The sequence below is a fragment of the Triturus cristatus genome, chromosome 9 (assembly GCF_964204655.1).
Source record: "Triturus cristatus chromosome 9, aTriCri1.1, whole genome shotgun sequence".
NCBI classification, from domain to species: domain Eukaryota; kingdom Metazoa; phylum Chordata; class Amphibia; order Caudata; family Salamandridae; genus Triturus; species Triturus cristatus.
The window spans coordinates 464363458-464387084 of record NC_140592.1 but is presented as its reverse complement, the minus strand read 5'-3'; the positions used below and the strand labels follow the sequence as shown (position 1 = coordinate 464387084).

The 23627-nt window shown below is 42.1% G+C and overlaps 1 protein-coding gene across 4 annotated transcripts in view; it reads right to left on the bottom strand.

Annotated features, from left to right (window-relative positions):
* Positions 1-23627, bottom strand: part of LTBP4 (latent transforming growth factor beta binding protein 4) — a 1245426-nt gene that overhangs the window by 207420 nt on the left and 1014379 nt on the right. For all 4 annotated transcript variants that reach the window (XM_085625396.1, XM_085625398.1, XM_085625397.1 and 1 more), the window contains exons 12-14: positions 20559-20723; positions 11143-11418; positions 3398-3523 (exon numbers count right to left, since the gene is read on the bottom strand). In XM_085625396.1, coding sequence (XP_085481522.1) covers positions 3398-3523; positions 11143-11418; positions 20559-20723 — 567 coding nt within the window. The remainder of the gene's footprint in view (positions 1-3397; positions 3524-11142; positions 11419-20558; positions 20724-23627) is intronic.

Below are 23627 nucleotides of genomic sequence, written 5' to 3'. Positions count from 1 at the left end.
CTGCCACATGGTGGCGCCGTCTGCCTAATTTGGGATGAGCACAATAGCTGTTTATTAAATTAATATGCACTAACACTGACTAAAAACTGCCATTCTTATAGCTTTAAAGGCGTGACATAGTCTGAATTGGCACACTTGTTAGAGTGTGATGGTTACTAGTTGAGTTGGTATTGTCGTTAACAGGACTGGCAGGGGCAATGGATGGTGCAAACTGAAGCGGCCTCCTGACGAGGGCTCTGGCACTTATTGTTTTTCAAATTAAGCACTGGTAGGCTTTGAATATTTCGTTCTCACTTGGTGTGCCAGGAACAAAGGATATTCCGGGCTGCACACTTTAACGTTAGTATGGGGGCTGCCTCTTTAAAAGCCGGAAGAGTAAGGGGGGACACTGGCGAAACAAGACTGAAACCCATTATAGAAACAGAGTCGGTGCTGCTACATTAACGTTAAGGCAGTAAACTACCAAAACAATAACCACAAGAGGGCAGCAGATTACAACTAATGGCAAAAGAATGCTAGGTTAAGGCGAGCAAACAAACTGTAAAACATTTTCCTGTGGCTCCGAAATCCTGCCCCCTTGCATACTACACCTACATACTGAGAGAGGGGTGGATCTCTCCAGCCCACCAAGGAGTAGAGAATGAAGTGTCATTCCAGAATGTCTCAATCTCTGATTCACACAGCAGAAGACAGAGAGAGAACTAATGAGCAAAGGAATTCATGCGAGGGAGAGGGTGTCACTTTCTTAAAAAGAGTCAGCTTGCAGGCACGCCAGCGAGTGAGAATATATCTGGATTGATGCTGGGCCCACCCATGGGCAAGGCAAGCTAGGCATAGGGCTTTAAGTGGACCGGGTCTGAGCACCAGCAGTTTTTTTAAGGGGGCCTCGAAACGGGTGTCTATCGGGCTCTGTTTTGTGCCCTGGCACAGGTGGTCCGTTTTTTTCCAGACTGCAGTGACAGCAGGCACATCCATGTGCGCGTGCTGACACTGCTCACTTTTCACTTGTGGAGAAGTTACGGCATGACGTCATGCAAGGCGAGCGTTGCAGGGTAAGGGAAATCCTTTACAGAGAGAAATTTTCTCTCTGGATTTCCCTTCTCTTTTAGAAACTCAGGAGCAGCACGGCCAGAAACCGAAACTGGCCCTGGCAAACTGCTCAGCCGAGCCCCCCTGGGGGTGGGGGGGGTGCAGCCGAGCGGTTTGTTAGGGCCTGTTTTGGCCGATTTTGTTACAGTGGGCCGATTTTCCCCACCCCCGGTAACAAAAACGGCCCTCAGGGGGCCAAAACCGGACCCCACCCTGGCGGCCGACTGGGGAAACACCCGGTGCCCCCTACGGCCAGTCCGGCCCTGAGGATCAGCAACATTGTCGTGGTGTCACCAGGGCTTTAAGTGAAAGCTTTTCCAATATTATATAAAAGCCATAGTTGCTGCTTATTTATCTTATGCAACTAACAATCATTGACAAAGCCAATAGTCCTGACTTGTTGTAGGTATGTTACTTGTATCATATATCTAGATGCAATGACAGAAACAGCAAAATACAACTCTGGCGGCACACTATGCTAAACACAGATTTTTAGCTTATGTGTTTGTAAGCCACGCCCTTAATTACATTGACCACGCCCCTTTGAGAGACCCTCCAGTTTTTTCATCCCACTTAAAGCCGCCCTCTCTTTCCAGGGTCGGACTGGGACAAAAAATAGACCTGTTCACCAAAATAAAAGTGCCCCCTATTAGCGAACCAGATATCTCAAAAAGTGGCCCGCCTTTGTAAATCAGGCTAGTTTTAAAAGACGTGCCCTATTATATTTTGCAAGGTATGGGAGACTGCCTGCATTTGTGTTTGCTGCAGGTCGCGCCTGGGGCAATATCAGGGAAATCATGTCAGCATCCCACCTGGCCATAAAACAGGCCCACAAACTGCAAAAAAACTGAGCCACATCCTGATCTGTCAGACCAGCCCCTGGGGCACTCACTGCCTGGTTGTGCTATAGAGAGGTCCTACACTGTCACTTCCCCTGTTGCATCCAGTGAGCATATGGAAAATATTCCTTTTAATGAAGGATCCTTGCAAATGACAGGCACAAAACGCATGGGGTTAATTTAGTACCTGTCTGTGGTCACTGCCTAATTTGTGCCGGTGTGCCGGTGACTGCACAAACACCCCAGTGATTTTGCCTGGAAAGTGAGACTCTGGGAGATGCCTTTATTTTCTGGAGACTGAGGCTCCAGGCCTGGTTTTCTCTCACGTCCCTCCAGTTCCTATGAGTTGGGAGGCTTCGGGATGAAGCTTTTTCCTTCACGCTGCTGTTATTGCCTTGAGTAAGGAGATTGCATGGAGGCATGTGGTGGATGGGGCTGTTTCCTTAATAATCCTGGCAACTCCCTGATCTGAGACCCTCTGTAGAAGGCCCCTTTTCCCCTCACATCCCAGTGATTATCTCGGATAGTGAAACCCCGCGAGGGTTAGAGTTAGCTGATTCACCAGGAAGTGGGAACCAACCCCTGGGTAATGTTGCCAGTGGATAATAAAAGGTTGACACCCTTTATTTTTGTTGGATGCTCTAAAATACAAATGTATTTATTTATCAATTTATCTAAAAATCATGTTTGCTTTGAACATTTATCCTTCCACCAACCAACCCCTCACACAGGCACACATCAGGACAGTTTTTCCACGAAAACAAAGTCTTGGATTCCCGTTCCTTCACATGCCCGCTTGGTTTATTCCCCTCCATGTAAATGCAAATTCGCGGAGAAACGCGAAGTCCCTGCCTGGCGTTGCCTGCATCAGGCGCGCAACACCCATTGGACTCAAAGGACTTCAGCCCCCTCCCCCCGTCGTGTGTGGCAGCCCGGGATGAGACACCTTCCCGGGCAAAAAAGCAGCCGCACCCGAGCACTTCACAGGTCTTTAAAAGACCATTTGCATGTTAATGAGGCCTTGCTGTTGTTTCACCCCATCGAAGAGCCCCTGCAGCTCCACTCTGCCGATTGCTTCAAGTTCAGCCCCCCCCCCCCCGAAATTTTTGCTCAGCCCCCCCCCCCCCCCCCCCCCGAAATTTGGCTCTAGTTGCGCCTCTGGCCTGCATTCTAGATAAATAAGGGAACTGAGCGAGAGGCCACAGTGTTGTGAAAGGCTGCATGGTCTGGGGACAGGCAGAAGAAAGACGTTGGGCTGTTTGACATACCAGTGACTCTACCCCAGCCCTGCTAGCCTACCAACTGAGCGAACCCTACTCTTGTAATCGCAAATTGGCTAGCAAGTTTATGTTTCTTCACGGAAGGTGCTCAGTTATACCTCTGTAAGTATCCTCTAAATAGCGTGTTGGGTGAAAAGGGGGGCCCAGTCACAGGCCTGCAACCAAGCCCAGAGAATATGTCCGCCTTACCAATGCAGTGGGTGCCCTGGGTGCTCAGCCAGAATCCGTTGTTGCAGACGCACGTGTAGCTCCCCTGGCGGGGCACGCACCGGCCCGGGCCGCAGATCTGGGGGTTCAGCTCGCAGACGTTGGTCTCTGAAACAAAGCAGGAGAGACAGGAAGTGTGGGGTTACTGGACGTTGGCAGTCCGCAGGACACACAGAAAGACGTCACCTGGCGTGAAAGAGAAAGGCCCCGGCGTGACCCCTGCCCTCACAAGCCAGACGGCACTTTCCTCTGTCCCACAAAGGGCTCGCGGCTCTGTGGGCTGATGGACGGGGGTAGGGGGCGGGTCCCTCCTGAGTAACAGGTTGTGCACCTTCCTGCACGGGGGAAACCCAAGACAAACGGTCACGGACATAAAAGATGCAGGGAGATGAGACAGATACACGTGTGGACTGGAGCAGGCAGAATGACATCATTAGACCGGTGACTCCATATCAGGCCCTCATTCCAGCCCTTTCTCCCATTACACAGAATCCTAAAAGGAGACGCTGCATGGATTCATCTAGAAACTGGTGGAATATTGTGGAGCAAATAAAAACAAGCATTGGCATAACCAATAGGTCTCGCCTTTGGGACCTTATAAGTGTTTAGCCATGCAACAGTTGCATAACTAAACACTTATAAGGTCCCAAAAGCGAGACCTATTGGCTATGCCAATGCTTGTTTTAACTGCTGCTATTGAAGCCTCACGGAGAACATCAAAGCGGCCGCGAAAGAGAAAGTAATCGCGGTAAAGCGCGACGCGGGCGCCCGCGCACATGCACTGTATCTCTAGGCTGGCCTGGTAGCACTTTTTGGAGCCCTCACAAAATGTCACACTGTGATTTGCAAGTGTGTTTGCAAGTCGCCGTGTACGCTTACTTTGGAACGCATTATTATGAATAGATAACAAACAGTGGTTCATGTGAAATGGGAATTCCTCATTCCTAATGTTGGTTGTGAACTGCGTCTGTGGACGTAAACTACTTACTGGATACCAGCAAATGGAAATGGGTGGCATTAATTACATAGTGGGCGCGGTCTGAGGACAGCTTCCCATTTTGTGAATTTAAGCACCAGCCATTTTTTAGGGTGAAGGGAGGGGGGCGGGGGGCGGGGGGCGGGGGCGCATCTGAAAGCATATGCTCCTTGCAATGGCTTTCAGATACCAGTATTTTTTTTAGAACTGGACAAGAGATGGCTTCAGTTGTCTCCCCTTCATCATGTTTTCCCCAAAAATGAATTACACAATATCCGTACATACAGGTGCTTTCGGTCGGCCTTCTTCCTTAATTGGTCTGTTCAAGTGTCATTCACACTTTGCTTCCACCCACCACCGCATACAACATAGGGCAGTGGGTAGCCCACTTCATCCATTGCCTATCTAGCTCTTTGAGTGACTGCATTTTGCCCGATTACAGGGGCATAGCCTCTTGAAAAGTAGTGTACTTCAGCACCCTGGCTGGTGTGCATGGGCTGCTGGGCCACTTCAATCAGTTTTGTAAATTTCAAGCTTGGCAATTTCATTTGCATATCACATATGTAAACGAAAAAAGAAATACAATTTAAATAGTAAATGCATTGTGCTTGCCAACACAAGACCTCCTGGCTTTGACAGTGCTTGTTTCTCATTGCAAAACATACCCCTTTAAGAGGTCATCATGATTACAGCCAGAAACAAAAAGAAATTGGCATTTTGAGATCTGAAATACAGGGACAGAAGTCTGCTCGCCCCTGCAAGCTTCCTTCACTTCATTCCCATCCCTTTAGTTACAATATGCAAACAGAATCCTGCCTCCTGGGGCAGGGTCCTGCAAAGCCCTACCACTTTACCCCGTGAAGGCTTAGTACATCCGTTGCTGCACAAAACGAGCACTAGGTTGCAAAGCAATCAATGTGCAAACACAGGAATTGCTTTTCTGCCCCTGGGCTTTATACATCATGCCCCTTGGCTTCTCATTATGTTATGCTATTTGAGATCTGAAATGCAGGGACAGAAGTCTGCTCGCCCCTGCAAGCTTCCTTCACTTAATTCCCATCCCTTTAGTTAGTTACGATATGCAAACAGAATCCTGCCTCCTGGGGCAGGGTCCTGCAAAGCCGCACCACTGTACCCCGTGAAGGCTCAGTACATTAGTTTCTGCACAAAACGAGCACTAGGTTGCAAAGCAATCAATGTGCAAACACAGGAATTGCTTTTCTGCCCCTGGGCTTTATACATCATGCCCCTTGGCTTCTCATTATGTTATGCTATTTGAGATCTGAAATGCAGGGACAGAAGTCTGCTCGCCCCTGCAAGCTTCCTTCACTTCCTTCCCATCCCTTTAGTTACGATATGCAAACAGAATCCTGCCTCCTGGGGCAGGGTCCTGCAAAGCCTCACCACTTTACCCCGTGAAGGCTCAGTACATCCGTTGCTGCACAAAATGAACACTAGGTTGCAAAGCAATCAATGTGCAAACACAGGAATTGCTTTTCTGCCCCTGGGCTTTATACATCATGCCCCTTGGCTTCTCATTATGTTATGCTATTTGCTTTTCTATAGCACTCGTCTGTTGCACCCACTAGCTGAAAAGTTCACTTTCGCATGATTTTGAACTTTCTTGTTGACAAGAGTCAGAAGAAAACATTATTTTGCGTGGTGTGATGTAAACATTGAGCATTTTGTGGGAGTGAAGAATGCTGGATTGAGGTGCATGCACTGAATGTGCGTTGTGTGGTTCTTACTAAATGTGAAGATTCCATATGGTTTGATCGAGGACTATTGTGTGGTCGAGTCATTTTGTGTTTGCTTGGGTCAGTCATGGCTGTCCATGGTCCGGCAAGTTATTTTCTGCCGGACAGGACCTGCTTTAGGGATTGGTGGACAGTAGTTTGTCCGTTAGGATGGTGGAGGACATTATCTCTGCCATTCTGACGGACAACTGATGGCCACATTTTGAAATGAACACTGGCCCAGAAGGCATCTATGTACATTCAAAGAAAAAGTCGTCATGGGGGGTCCCTTTCAATGTAGAAAAGATTTGGTGGGTGACCACTGTGGGTTTTGATGTCTGTCCACCAAACATTTAACTTATTTTTGTTTTGTTTTTAAAACAAACTAAGAAAACAGAAATTTGTTTTTGAAAGACAAAAACCTAAAGACCCCTACACTCTGGAAAGCTTCTCCCTGAGTGTGGGGTGCATGGTAGTTTTATTCTGTCCCTCAATGCCAGGTTTTTCGTGATGGTGACAGATAAAAAAAGGCATTACACCAGAGGGCGGGTGGTGTATTGTCCTCCCGCCGATGCCCCCTTCTCCGTTGGAAGCGTTCTGTTCAGAGAGACAAATGGGGCTCCATCGAATCCCCATCGAATACTTAAGGTCTGCCTGTCTCTAAATGAGGAGGGCGGATTGAGGGTTTGGCAGGTAGTGTACTCCTTCGCATTTGTGACGGAATACCTTGACTGCCAAACTCTAAAGGCCTGATTACAACTTTGGCAGTGTGGCGCCGGGTCCACCTTGCCGCAACATCACCAAAGCCGTGGTCAGACCACCTGCCAGATAAGCAGTTTCGCCCTGTCTGGCGGGCTGGTTTTTGGCATTACCATGGCAGTGCCGCAGCAAATGGGCACCACAATGGGAATGCCCAAAACGGTTCCTGCTCGGCATGTTCTGAAAAGTTCATGCTGTGCAGGAACTGGGGTGTATGTACACAAGGGGACACATGTTGTGCCCCCTTGCATGCATCACGATGCGGAGGTGGCGCAGGGGACCCTGCTGGGTCCCCTTTGTTTCCTCTCCGCCACAGTGTTCATGGAGTAGGAACTCTCCATGACACCGCCGGTGGTGAGAAAACTCGTAATATGCTTGGCGGGACCGCAGCAACACTGCCAGGGAATGAGGGTACCCTGGCGGCTGCGGTGAGGCAATGTCGGTCCGACCTCCCTAATCGTAATAGGGTGGTCGGGAGACTGCTGCCCCCCCCCCCATGAGTCTGGTGGTTCGTGGATCGCTAGACTCGTAATCTGCCCCTAAATCGGGCCGACACTTTGGAATCATATTATCATCTAGATGGCTCAGGTAATGTGTTGCTGCATCTTAGGTGTACTGTCTAACACGTCCGTCCTAGTCTATATGTGTGAAGTATGTGTTCATGTTTGATCTTTTAGGTTTGTACGTATGGAATGTATCATGTGGATGTCCAAATACGTTAAGCTATGTGAGGGGTAGGTTGTGAATTGCGTTGTTGGAGATAAATACATGCAAAGTATGTGGCTTTGATTCTGTGTTATGAGTTGGAGGGATTGGAATGACATCTCTTAATGTATTAATTAAATCTGTGAGTGTTTTCTTTTAACAAATATCTTTATTGGATCTTGAGATGATGGAAATTAGAAAAACGTTTTCGATATTTTCTTACACAAGAGAATTACATTATCAAAATATATTGTATAAATTCCTATAGCTAAAAAACGGACTGGAAATAGGGATTGGAAAGAAAAAAAAACGACAAACCTAGAGTATGTACATGAAGTTAGCGTGTTGAAATCAGCTTACATATTTGACTAATCCTTTAGTTTACAGAAATCAAGCTCAGAAAAGTTTCGATTTACAATGTTGAATTTTTCATTGCTGTTTATTATTTTCTGAGACGTTTTCAAATGAAGATAAGCTATGCATGGGAGTTTATTCTGGGGGTGTTATTTTGGTTAAGTGGTGTGTGGGATAATTTATTTGGTGCAGGCTATGTAAAGTGTTTTCCTTGTATGGGCCTTCTGTAGTGTTGGTTGCAAGAGCGGATATCTCTGCTTTGTACAGCAATGAGTCTGACTCGATGGGAATCGTTCCAGCTCTAGCAGTACAGCCTGGACACCACAACTCACTGGTGCTGAAAGCCAGATGACAATTTTATACCATTCCCAGGAAAAGATGGATTCTGCCAGTTTTGAAATCCTTTGGAATTAGGCAGTGTCGCCCTGCACTATTAGCCCTCCAAATGCTAGATTCACCTTATGTTGTAGCTTCCGTCACCGCTTTTTTAAAATTCATTTTTAAATCAAGGAATCAGCTGTTAATGTAACTATGTTTATTGTCTTTTTATGCATTGTGCTTTTGCTTTTATGATTAATGTTTTTTAATCGAATAAAGCTGAATTGAATTGAATTGACAACTTTAGTCACTTCATAAACTTTCTTAAGGGGTTCTTTGCAGAGGGCCGGCCCATAGTTTTAATACTGCTAAACATGTAAAGAAAGCATTCCTAAAATACTGTGTAAATCCATTAACCTACAGCAGTTTCGCAATTGGTTACACACTGCAGACCCCGTGGCCCCAAGCCTCCCTCCACCCTCCAACTCACACATACTATCCTGCACCCACATATTGGAGATATCCCATCCCCACTTCCTGGCTGGACACTAGGCCGCATGTGGCCGATGTCACTCTTAGTTAGGGTCCCAGGAAGCAGGCGGTGGTAGGCCGCAATGTCAATTAGGAGGCAGTTGTCATAAGGTGTTTGGCAGCCATTCGAGAAGTGCACCCACAGGGTGTAGAGCAGACACGTGCCGAGGGTACTAGACGAACGCGCCAATAGCTTTCCGGCACCAGCCCAGTTCTGCGAAGCACAGGGGGGAGGTCACACAATCACTTGACCCATGTGCGATCATTCCCAGAAGCATTACTCCAGCCCGGTAAGGCCTGAGCAGGGTAATACTACCTGACAACACAATGTCGTCTGGGATGTCGGGGTGAAGAGAGTGCAGATGATCCGCCACTCTGATTGCCAAGTAGGGAACAATAGCTGAATGGAGAATGAAGCGGGGGGGCTCTCAGAAGGTACATATTGATCAGAGTCCCACCCAGGCAATCCTGGCACAACATCAGGTGTGCAATGATACGGGTCACACCAGACCATTCTGGTCACACACAAGGATGAGTTGCAAAATTCGTGCCTCCTTGGAAATGAGGCAAAATGTCCGGTGCATGTTGATGTTGACTGCACCAGACAACGCTGGTCATACACACAACAAAGAGTTGCAAATTCTGTGCCTTCCTAGAAATAAGACACTACAGCCTGTGCACATCGATATTGGTTGCACCATACAGTTCCGGTCACACACACAGGCGCAAGTTCAGCAATGCTTCAAAAGGTAGAATGAGGCACTACTACAGTAATGCACCCACCTCAGAGGGTTGCAACCTGTGAATCAGGCACTGCAGGCAATGAGAATGCTGTTGGCTTGTTGCAATCAACAAAGCGGGCCTCTTGGGTCCAACAACCAGTGAATCCGTTCACCACCCACAAGTTTGATATTGCTGAATCTTTGTCAATACCTCTTGTACATTAAGTCACTATCCTTAACACTGGCAGATACATCTCAACAATACCCACAGAATCAATCCATTTTTAACCAGTGGATTGCCTTTGCCTCGCTTCTAGCACCTTATCATGGCTTAGATCTTGTCACTAGTTCCTAACGAATGTATGACATTACAACGCATACATTTACAACGCATGCCTTTACAATGCAGTTTTTACATCGCAACATCCTTTACAATGCATACATTTACATCGCATGCCACTACAACTAATTTTTAAAAACTAAATTTACAACGCATTCCAATACATCGCATTATACATTTACAACGCATACCATTACAGCGCATACCATTACATTGCATTTAAGGTAAGTGTTGGACAGTGTAGGGGTAAAAATTACTATTCTAACTCCAGGGGGGGGCAACAGTAGGGTAAGTGTTGGATAGTGTAGGGGTACTATGTGTTGTAATGGTATGCGTTGTAATGACATGCGATGTAATGCCTGCGTTGTAGTAACATGCGTTGTAGTGACACGCAATGTAATGGCTGCGTTGTAGTGACATGCGTTGTAAAAGATGTTGCGATGTAATGACTGCGTTTTGAATGTAGTGCGATGTAATGACTGCGTTGTAAAGGTTTCTTTCTTTTAACCGTTCCACAAGGTAATGGTACATCATACAATGGCAAACAAAGTAGTGGTAACTGTCAGGGGGAAAAGTAAACTAAATAAGAAGGTAAATAAGCTAAGCGGTATGGCTATGTCACTAGATGGCATTGCCCCAAACGGCATCAAAGTCAAAACATATATAACATAAGGTTTAAATCGCTAATGGGATAACAACCACCATTCAGGGGGACATTGGCTTGAGTGTTCAGCGAAAATGTCTGCTTCGCCGTGCCAGATGGTAACCATAGGGTATAAAAAGGACCATAATACTGGCAATGAGGCCAATGTCCCTTTTTAAAGTCCAAAGGCAATATCTGCTAGATGTGCTTCTATAACAAATATATAAAAGGCATTTCACTCCAAGAAAGCACCTGGCCAAGTGATGCACACCTAAATATATAACAAAACCCCTTTTCTGAAAGTAGCTAATGAAACATTAATAGGACTCCTTAAAATGAACAAATTATGAAAACCATCCAAGATGCCCCAAGAAAGTCCTTGCAAAAAGACTACCTCCAAGTATGGAAATCTAACCGGTGCAGATTCACAATGAATCCAATATTCAGATAAAGCTATCACAGGTATTCAGACAATTACCATTACACTTCATGAGAAAGTCAAACAAAATTTAATATGATACTATCAGACATCCCTTCTCATCTTCTGCTACAACAAGCTTCAGTTGAAACATTTATTTATGAAACATGCTGGATTTAGCCCCTCCCATTTCATTCATATGAATGTACTTTCCATCGGTCTTACCTGGTGCAGGTGTAATCAATGGTGAACGGGCCGTAGGGGACAACACAGCTGGGATTAAGGGTCTTCTGTCCTCAGACACAGCGGGTCTTACAGGCCGTCTCTCCTCTGGGACAACTGGCTGCACAGGCCGTCTGTCCTCAGAGATGGGTGGCCTAACTGGCCACAAGTCCCCTGCAGCATCTCCTGTCCTTTCCTCAATGACAACTGGCGTAGCTGGCCTTATTGGCCTTCTCTCCTCTGGGACCACAGGTCTCCCTGGTCTTCTTTCTTCATGCACTGCAGGAACATTAGGTGAGATTTCCATAAGATGCAAATCAGCAAGTCTTGAAAGAAGACTGTTCACACCGTTTATCACCTCACATAATACACTCTTTGAATAGATAGATAGACAGACAGACAGACAGACAGACAGACAGACAGACAGACAGACAGACAGACAGACAGACAGACAGACAGACAGACAGACAGATAGACAGACAGATAGATAGATAGATAGATAGATAGATAGATAGATAGATAGATAGATAGATAGATAGATAGATAGATAGATAGATAGATAGATAGATAGATAGATAGATAGATAGATAGATAGATAGATAGATAGATAGATAGATAGATAGATAGATAGATAGATAGATAGATAGATAGATAGATAGATGGATGGATGGATAGTATCTGTTGAGTCCAAAGAGGACTCTTTCATCTGACTAGTAGAATGTAACATTATCCTCAAGATATTGGACTCTCCCCTGTTTCTCTCCTCACAATGAAAACTTTTTAGAATATTGTCAATTGTTCTAAGATTTGTTTAAACTCAACTTTTAACACTGCTGAAAATGTAAATCTTGCTAGATTAAAAAAAAGAACACTTGGAATAGATTTTGAATACAAAAACTGGATTGAACAAATGCCTAACATTTGCAGTTATAAAGTCTCAAGGTCGCATGCTATCGTATTAATTTTAGTTTTATGTTGTCACAGACAATGCAGCTTTAACATTGATTCACTATCTTTACTGTGAAAAGTAGAGTACTGTACGCATTATAAGACACAATTTCTAACTTTGATAAAGATTTAGCCTATAAAGTCTCATCAGTGTTTGTTGAAGGCTGGTGAGTAATTCTAAAAACAGAGCAGAAGTGATGAACATATAAAACAATATTTACCTAGGCCCCAAATATGTATGTCTTCAAATATTTTGTATGTTAGTGTAATTAATTGTCTTTTTACAATGGTCAAGCCTTCAGTAGTCTGACTTAAAGAACTTTGACTCAAAGTGATTACTTTTAATTTTTTTCTACTTTTATGATTTGTATTTTAAATGGATCGAATAAAGAGATGATTGACTGACTTAAAGACTGGTAGGATATACGCAAACATGCATTATGAGACAGCATGCCATTTTAACGAAGAAGGAATTCAGTTTTAGCATATCAATGGGAGCTCATATAATTCCCTACAGTATTGCGTTTTGATAAGAACATGATATTCAAATGTGGTAAGGAAGAGACAACAGAGGGCGATTGGCAGATAAAGAGTTATATTGATTGAACTGGTCTTAACAGGAAGCTCACACAGGAAGAAACAGACTGATCATTTTATCTTCCTACATATTAACATCTCACCACCCATAATGCAACTGTCAGTGGATGGAACTTTTGGTAACAAGGCTCTACATATTAAGCGTATATTTTAAAACTTACTACGCAATCCCATGATCCTTGTTTCTTATTTGGAACACATAACCCTCTACTGTCTCCTCCTTCCTTCTCATGACTCCTCTTCTTTTTCTTCTCACAATGCTGACCTCGTATTGCACATCAAATGTTTCCAATATCCATGCAACTTTCCAATCCTCTCTGACAATTCTACCTTCATTTTCCCCTGAATATGTTCATTCTTTCATGAACTTTCTCCTCCCACTCAGCCTTCCAGACTGGCAGAGGTCTAACGAGTATCTGAACCGGATGCTCACCCCTATCTGTATAGGGCAAGATCCGCTGTAACTCCTAGGGACCCATTACGTACCCCATTTGTTAAATCAATCTTCCTTCTCCCTTACCTCACCTGGTTTGTGTCTCTAACTCATCTCTTGCCTCAGGGACCTCATCTTTTAAATCTGCTGTTATCCTACCAGTACCTGTAAAGCCTTTTTTAGACACTAATGACCCCTCTCTAATTTCTGGCCCATGTCTCTTATTCCTTTTCTCTCTAGTATATTAGAATGTATCCTCTTTTCTTTTCTTTCCTTCTGTCTAATGAACCTCTATGACCCGTTCAATCTGATCTACTCCCTGTCACGCTTCTTACTGTCTGTCTCCAGCACAACTTAATGCTTGCCCAAAACACAGTCCCCTATTCTCATTCCCATTGACCTCTCTGCTGCTTGAGCACAGTGGCCCATTCTATTATTACACATTCTACATCTAAACATTGAACTGTTCTTCACTGGTTTAACTCCTTATTTTGGGTCTTTTCTTCTTTATTCCTTTGAAAAGGGTTGTATCCTCTCCTTATCTTGCTCTTTATGGTAGCCCTCAAGGCTCAGTTCTTAATCCTCAGATCTTCACATTATACACCATTCTGTAAGTTTCATTGTGCGGGTTTAATTCTTTCTCTAGCTGCCATTGAAAGCTGGATGTCATTGCACTTTCTGAAACTTAGCAATAAGAAAAACAAGATTCTTTTTTTCTTGCCTCTACAGCTATAGCTGTTCCTTCTCCTATTTACTTCTCCACTACTTTCATTTCATGTTCTTCTTTAGCTAGGAATCTTGGCATTATTTTTGACTCATCACTGAATTTCTCTGTTCAACTGTTTTGGGTTGTGAAGTTCTGCCAGTTACACCTGTATAACATCTGAACATTTACGTTTTATTTTACATTCTTTGCTTAAACGTTTGCTTCAGTCGCTGGCTCTTTCCTGAATTACCTACTGTTCCTCTCTTGATGCAGCCCTTCTAAAATATCTGCTTACTCTACTTCACTTTATTCACAACGGACTTCTCTTTTCTCTACTACTGTACTCACATCATAGCCTATTGAGCTCAACCTAATTGGCTACTAGTTTCATCTCAGTTCAAATTCTATCATTTAATAATCTTTAAATGTTTCCCAATTTTTGCCCCACCTTATCAGTGTCCCCAGAGTTCTTTATGTACTTCAGTCTGCTCTTTGCCTTCTGGGGTTTAACCTCTGATTTTACTACCTCTAACTTTGTGTGTCTCTTCATGTTTTCGTTCCTTTATACCGCTTGCTCCCTATCTTTGGAATGATCTTCCGCTTGCATTATTCTTTCCCTATTCTCCATGTCTTTAGGAAATTACATTTTTTGGGCCATAGCTAAATGGGATGTAACCTTGGGGTACCTTTGCAGATTACTTTATTCATGTGTATTGAACAATCTAGTTTCATGTTATGTAAAGCGCATTGGATTAATAGTCTATAGTAAACCAATACCCAAATGAATAGCTCAGTAGTCATTAAAGTCACCTATTTGTCTGAAGGAATTGTAGTGTTATGCCTCAATTAACATATTTTCCACTAAATATTCCGAAAAAATCCAGCATCAAAGTACATTCTGGAGCAGATTTGAAAAGACAATGGTGTTGTCAATTTTCAGTAACATTTTGAAACAAAACTGCAAAAATATTTCCTGTGGGACAATATCCTCCAAAATGATGACAACAAACAAGGCAATCTTTCCTAAAAGGAACTTTACATTTCTATCTTCAAAAACAGTGGAATGGCTAGGTTCAAGTTGTATGTAGCTCTGTCTGCAAGCAGTGATTGGTTGATAAGAAGTTAAAGAGAAATTCGAAGTGATCACATCATTTGGTAATGCCTATCAGCTTTCCACTAAACCAAAGATGGGCCTGATCAAATACAGGAATATTATTTACATTGTTTTAACAGATAAGACCACGTCTTTGCAAGGATATGCAAGCTTTATGGGTTGTAAAAAAAAGAAATAGGAATTGGATAGTAAAAATGTGTTAACACCATTCAGAAAATGTTATCAATAAATTCCAACTTAAAAAAAAAACAGCCAGCAAATGTCATCACTTAAAAGCAAGTAGTAATTTGCTGATAACATAAAGTTATAAACGTTAGGCAAAACATTGTGACAACTATTGGCCCAGTCCCTTTGGGTCTTGGCAGAAAAAGTGGATACAGCACAGTGAGTCTGTTTTATCTAGAATACTCTGTCTGTTCTCTGACAAGGCTAACTTCTGTCTGGCCTCAGCTCTTTCCTTTCTAGTTCATTCCTGAAAGTGCAAGCAAAACAAAAATGATGCAAGTCTGCTGCTCCCCATTGTCTTTAGTCGACATTGTTTTAAATATGTTGCAGCCCTGCATTTCTGAAGTGTCAGAGTACGGCGTTAAGCCAGGAAGGCTAACGCCACACTCCGTCACTTTGTTGTAAATATGCCCTGAGGTGTGTAAAACCTACCCACTCTGAATCAGGTGGAGCAAAATTCTGTGCTGTCATTTTGCTCCACCAGACTCAGAATCAATGCCCTGGTCTTTTGCTATTGGCTATTTTTGAATACCGTGATTTTTTTGGCGTTTTGAATAAAAATATTTATTCTCTCTAGATGAACTCTTCCCAAAAACATTTTACTTTTGAGTGCAAGTATTTAAGGGCTTCACACCTCGACCTGTGCTTCTTCATACTTATTTTGTTTGTTTTGAAGTAAACTACTACACTCTCCAGATTTTATTGACGTAGAAAGGGGCAATGAAATCATGGAATGCTCTGTGCAGCGGCCACAGCCTTCATGTTGGAAAACCCTTTTCCAATCGGCTTGAAAACCAAAACGTCATCTGTCATGAACGATCTTGTTAAGATGCCATCTTTGATTGGGATACAGTGGTGCTTTCTTCCAGCCATTCCTGCACGTTCTCACGGACGTTCTCCACAAATTACGTTGCTCTGCATCTACTCAGCTAATCTCCTACCACTTTCCAGTAGAGGGGAGTCAACAAGCTTTTCTTCTAGGAATCCAACATTTCTTTCATGCTTGATACAATTTCAAAATTGGTTATTAGGAAGGTGGGTGACAATCCCACAATTTTTTTAGTTTTTTATTTGAAATTTATATATATACCAGACAGGTATTATGACACTTTAAAGAGAACTAAACAGTTGCATTGTACGTCGAAGAACACCAAAAAAACGAGATAACGGATGAGAGGTGAGGTGGGGAATGGTTAGTGGTATGGAAAAGGGTGTGGTCAACAACATTACCCACTGAAACTGATTCATGAAGTCTTTTATGACATGATAGTAAGAAAACAGTGAGAGCAGTGTTGAAGGTGGTGGTCTGTGTGGGAAGCTGAGAAACTTGTTTAATAACTGCAGAGGTAAGATTTGAAGAGGTACGTCTTGAAGCCTTTCCTGAAAGATAGAATACCTTGGTTGTGTCTTAAGTTAATAGGTAGAGGGTTCCAAAAAATGGATACCACTCCGGAGAATGGTTGCTTCCATGCTAACACATATGATCATAATGTTTCATTGGGAAGCGGCTTTAAAACTGGGTTCCATTCCCATCTCGAGATGGTTGATGGTGGATTCATTATTTTTTACTGTGAACAAGTTAGAGATTTGAAACCGTTGCCCATATGCTGGCCATCTGTAAGGTAATGTAGAGACAGGACGACATACAGACTGCGCCATCCTAGTGATGGATGGGCCATATTGAACTTTTCATCTACTCCATATGGTACTATGTTTTAACTATATTGTATAATTTCCAGCGCTTTTCATCATTGCACTTTTTCACTTTTTCTTCACAATTTTCACTTTCATGTCTTCGACATATTTGATGTGTTTGAGTGTGTTACCACTTGTTGCACCTCAGATGACTCATGCATACACTATGATTTAAACTTTCAGTTTGTCGTACTAAAGTCATTACAAACATTACTTTAACCGTACTACATTCATATTATGTCAGCCTATAGAAAGCCCCAAGCCGTGAGTATGATGTAGTTGCTGGCAGCCAAGTCTCCTCTATGTTCCCATTATCAAGAAAATGCTTATAAGATGTTGACAAGATGGTGTTGCAACCCAAATCAGATTAAAGGCATGCCCAGTGGCTCATAAAAATGATGGGAAAGGTTGCAATGAGATTAGCAAACTGTTGCACATGTATTTGTCTTCTTCTAATATAAAGTTGTACTTGGAAGAAATTGTATCCCACTTAAAAGAGATCACTAATATCAAGCTTGAACAAGACCTTCTTGTAATCTTAGTGGTCCACACAGGAGAAGATAGTTCCTACCCCTTTACTACTCCAACTAGAAAGTTCATCATAACACTTTTGCTCTTGGCAGCCAGGCTTGATGTAGCCCGCATGTGGAAGTTGTGGAATCGCTGCCGGTGGGGGAACAACCTTTACAACGCAACTTTTACAACGCACTACCATTACAACGCATTTTTTACAACGCATAATCCATTACAACGCATGACATTACAACGCATGACACTACAACGCATTTTTAAAAACTACCTTTACAACGCATTCCATTACAACGCATACTACCATTACAACGCATACCATTACAACGCATAATATTACACTATACTATCCAACACTTACCCTACTGATGCACCCCCTGGAGTTAGAATAGTAATTTTTACCCCTATACTATCCAACACTTACCCTACTGATGCACCCCCTGGAGTTAGAATAGTAATTTTTACCCCTATACTATCCAACACTTACCCTACTGATGCACCCCCTGGAGTTAGAATAGTAATTTTTACCCCTATACTATCCAACACTTACCCTACTGATGCACCCCCTGGAGTTAGAATAGTAATTTTTACCCCTATACTATCCAACACTTACCCTACTGTTGCACCCCCTGGAGTTAGAATAGTAATTTTTACCCCTATACTATCCAACACTTACCCTACTGATGCACCCCCTGGAGTTAGAATAGTAATTTTTACCCCTATACTATCCAACACTTACCCTACTGTTGCACCCCCTGGAGTTAGAATAGTAATTTTTACCCCTATACTATCCAACACTTACCCTACTGTTGCACCCCCTGGAGTTAGAATAGTAATTTTTACCCCTATACTATCCAACACTTACCCTACTGATGCACCCCCTGGAGTTAGAATAGTAATTTTTACCCCTATACTATCCAACACTTACCCTACTGTTGCACCCCCTGGAGTTAGAATAGTAATTTTTACCCCTACACTATCCAACACTTACCCTACTGTTGCACCCCCTGGAGTTAGAATAGTAATTTTTACCCCTATACTATCTAATACTTACCTTAAATGTAATTTAATATTATGCGTTGTAATGGTATGCGTTGTAAAGGTAGTATGCGTTGTAATGGTAATGCGTTGTAAAGGTATTTTTTAAAAATGCGTTGTAGTGTCATGCGTTGTAATGTCATGCGTTGTAATGGATTATGCGTTGTAAAAAATGCGTTGTAAGTGCATGCGTTGTAAAAGTGTGCGTTGTAACGTCATACATCCCTGCCGGTGGCGCTGTGGTGGACAAAGTTGTGGAATATATATGCAATGGAGAAATTAACATCAATTTTTAGAGAAAATTCAGACAGGCATTAAACATTTGAGCTCCGTTCCGCAGATTTATTACGAAAGAAGGTACCGTTCAATGGAGTAACTGATTCATGCCTGCACTGAATCGCCATTAAAAAATCGGAGTTGAATTTTTTTCTCCCTCTAGATCAAGTGACTATGCTGGTTCTACGTAGTCTAACTGTTGATACAGTTTGGAAAAAATGTATGCATGACTCAATTGTAAGTTATTGGAGTCTATGTACCTAACATGCTTATGATCAATTGTATCTTGATTGTTTCTGTGCCTTAAAAAAACTAAAATAATACAAATGAAAATGCTCCAAGCAAACCTAGCAGATTTCAGAATTGCATGATCCCACATATTGATCAGCACTGTCCAAGATGCGACATGTGAATTGGCTGGCTCTGCACTGGAGCCATCCCCTAAACTGGAATTACCAGGATTGTTTCCAGATAAAAAGCAGGGTCGGTTGACTGCCAAATGTATATATGTGGGCCTGACACCAGCACAAATGTTCAGATCCATTGGCTGGAACTTGAGTCCAGGCCCCAGTGGGAATAAGTGTGTGTATGAACTAAATAAATGGGTCTCAACAAAGAGTTGAAGAGTGGTGGATGGTGGCTTGGCTAGATAGTCTGTGGAATTGAGTTTATTGGACATCTCATCTGAGAAATTGACTCTGTGACCTTTGCATTGTACATTCATGAAAGCTGTGTTTAAAGATGAAGTACCAAATACCCTACAAAAACCAGTCCTCAATTTTAATTACACTGGTACCATGTTAACACAATGTTATAGGTTGCACTGACTGTTATGATACTGAGGTGTATACTCTGGTCTGCCCTCACCTGACTTGCGATACATTTTTGGTTGTAACTGATGATGGCTCTCGGTTCTTATTATATCAATACAGAATATAAAAATACCCTGGCTATAACTTTAAATAATATTGAAATATTTGGCTTATTTTAATGTATTGTACTTATGTGTCGCATGGATAAAAATGTTTTACATTTACAAAGTTGTGAAGATTTTCATAGACAACCCTCGTCATATTTTTCACAGATCACAATTGTTGGCAAAGTTTTAATGAAGATCACATAATAAAATCATGCACAATATCTATCACTGGAAATCTCCCTTGCATAAGCTCAATTTTAGAAGTATAATTTTGGCCAAAACATTTTTTAGAGGAAAATTAACCTGCAAATCCTTACTGTTTCAGGAATCTTCACCAGCAGGCAATTTTTTGTGAAAATGACAAAGCAACCATTACAGTGGCCTCCATTAAGGAAAAAATTAAAGGAATTAAAATTTTCCCAGTAAATTTGGCAAATTTGGAAAATGAAGTTTTGAATTTTGTGGAATTTGCAAAATTATTTCTCCTGTAGTTAAAATGCATGGAAAAAAGGTTTCATGTGAGCATTTGTCCCGCAAAATGCATTTATTACTGATAATTCTCCCACCAAAGCTAGGGTTTTAAGGCATAATTTCCCCCAAAACTACTTTTACAGGATTTAGAATCACCATTTAAAAAGAAAAAAAACATTTCAAGTATCTTAAAATTTAAAAATTTTTCAGTTTTAAAAACAATCACAAACTTTGTACAAGAAAACGTTTCCAACATTTCACAAAATTAGCAAAAATTCCAGATTCCTTTATATTTTAACTTTTTCTTCTTCTTATAATTCAACTTTTATCGCATTCTTAAAATTTCAATTTCCCCAACTTTAAAAACAATCAATGAACTAATGGTCCCACTAACAAAAACCCAAGAACTGGTTTGGTCATGCCAACTGTGATTTCATAGCCCTCTGATACTTGCCCATTATGCCTTTACCTGTGACATCCTTGGCAGGTGATGCTTGCGTGGGATGGCGGGGTGCCACCGGACGATGGATGGGGACCCTTGGAGAATCATGGCCAAGGAAACGTGTGTTGAACTTCAGGTCGGCAGCAGAGTAGTGGTAACCAGGCCCGGCGGGGCAGATTTCTTTGAAGTCATCTGGAAAATTACAGTATGAAACAATCAATGGAAAAGATCTTCCACTCTAGGTTATGACTTATAGGGCCTGATTTATGCTTTGGTGGATGGGTGCTCCATTACTAAAATGACAGATTTCCTGTCCCTATTATTACAAGTGCATTATATCTTATGGCACTTGTAATAATGCAGAAGGTATACCCATCACATTTGTGACCAACATAGCCCATCCGACAAACTCTCAATCAAGCTAAAAACCTCTTCACATGATTTACCAGTTATTTGTCTATTTCCCTACATCCAATGTGGTTAAAGTACCTATGGAACATGGAATTTGGCAGATTATACAATGTACAGTTGTGTAAGTATGTCACTTAAAGGTCATACTCTGAAAGTTAGACATAGATGTTTTCATCCAAAGAATAACACCTATTATAAAAGTTATCTTAGAAAATAAAAAAATAAAAAATAACAAAAATGGTCATGGACGTCACATCAGAGCTTCACCCAAAGGTTATCAAAGGGCCAGATAAGGAGTAACTATATCCCCCTGCATCGATGTGATTCACTACGGGACTCTATAAAAAGTCAGAAATGTGTTTCTTTATGATTGTTCCTATGTTTAAAGAAACTTCTGACATTCAAGGGATTTGAAAAAGAAAACAGATCACATATGCTTTTGTGTACCCAAGTTGAAATGAGATGTGTAAAACATCACTTTTAGGATATATAGTCAAAGTTTTGATCCGCAAAATCAGAATTGCCAGATACTTTTTCAAAGTAAAAAGGTTATAGAAAGCGATATATAAATACCAATACAACACAATCAGTATGTTACATTTTCTGATTTCGAATATACAAAAGAAAGGAAGTGTATTTGGGTCCTTCTAGTAGGGGCAATGTGCAAGTGTACATAAACTACAAACTTGAAAGCTTTTGGTTATTACGTACCCCATGCATTTATTTTCCATTGCAGAAGCAAACTAACATTTCTTCACACTAAAGACTGGAGGAAGACTTATTCTAAGATGAATGGGGAGAGAGCAACTCCATGTTTGATAGGGGTGTAAGGGAAGGGTGTTCTCCAATGTTTGGTGAGGAATGGTGCTTCATTCGTAAATACACATTTTCATCAAATGTATGCATGCAGATATTACAGGAGGTGACAAAAAGTTCTGCATGCTCATTTTACTTAAACGTGTTTTTGAAAATTTCACTTTTTTACCTTCGTTATTGGATTATTCCTTTTGTGCAGAAACACCCTCCACTGCACCCCCACAGAGCATGGTGGGACCAATCACCTCATATCCCCGCTCTGGAAAGGCACTTAATTGAACCTTCGAAAATAGCAACTTTGCTAACATTTTCAGGGTGGGAAATTACCCGAAATAGGTGACTGAATACTGGTCAACTACAATTGCAGGCTAAGAAACGCATACATTCCTCCTTCATCTGATAATAAAAAATCCATCATGCTCTTGGATTTTCTGTGTCCAAAAATGCATTTTGTAAACAAAAAAAAGGAAAATCTGTGAATACTGATTCAACAGATTGTAATTAGGATTATGCATTCACAATCTGAATTTGTTTTGCATCTAAGTGGGCAAAAACCTTTCTGAATCTAGCCTCTATTCATTTGCAGGACACTTAGGGCTGACTTGCGTGGCAGAATACCCAATCTGCCACACTTGTGTTTCTCTGCTTTATTAGATACTGCCCACTCCATTGAGCGCAGATGGTTTGACATTGTTTTTAGGTCTCGCCTAGGCAGCGCATGCGATGTCTCTTTGAGACATTCTGTATCTATTTTGTGGTTATTCGGCTCACCCATCACTTTTCATTTGTTCTTTCGTATGCTTGTCGAATTTCCTTTGTTTTGTTTGGTGAATCCTTTTCAATTGTCCATCCTTTTCCTGTTTTGTTGACACCCCAAACTAGCCCTGCTACATGTATTATTGCTTCCTTGCCTATTTGTTTTGTTTAGTTGCACTCTTTTTTTAGTTTGCTTTAGCTTGTGTTTTCTTAATCAATTTGTTATTGGCAGTGGTAATTCTAGTTTTTAAACACACAGTTCACGTGCTTATCTGATGGCTTCCCAAACGTGTAAATGATTTGTTTGACTTATTTATCGGCATTCCTCATTTTGATTCCTTTTGCCATTGTTTTAGTAATGATCGTTGTTTATTTATGTTCTATTTTTCTTTTAAGGTATACTTCTTCCGACACCGAGACACGAACCCGGTTCCCCAGTTCCAAAGTTGGCAGCTCTGGAGGATATGCCACAGCCTCTCTCCTGCTGGGCATAGGCGTCAGCGTGTTTGGCTGCAACTTTCATAATTTATTTTTTCTCAATTGAACTGAGCTGCCGGCGGCAAAGCCTGCTTCCCGGGGCTGTCCTCCACGTCTCCATTGTGACGCTCTTGCCCTCCCTCCCACTCTCCATTGACAAAACTCACAGTTCACAAGCTTATCTGATGGCTTCCCTCATGTGTAAATGTTTTGTTTGGCTTACTTATTGGCATTCCTCATTTTGTTTCTTTTTTCCCTTGTTTTAGTAATGATCGTCATATATTTCTATTCTATTTTTTTGTAGGCATGTTTTACCAATGCCGAGACTCAAACCCGGTACCCCAGTTCCAAAGTCGGCAGCTCTGGAGGATATACGACAGCCTCTCTCCTACTGGGCATAGGCGTCTGGCGTTTGGCTGCAACTTTTGTAATTTATTTTTCACTCGCTTAAAGTGACTTGCGGTGAAAAAGTCTGCTTCCCGGGGCTGTCCTCTTCATCTCCTTTGTGACGCTCTCTCCATTCCTCCCACTCTGCAGTGACGGACCATAAAGGCTAACAACTTCTGTGTCTAGTATCCTTTGTTTTACATTTAGTTAATATCTTGTTTCCCTTCCTACTATTCCTTTGGAGCCGAC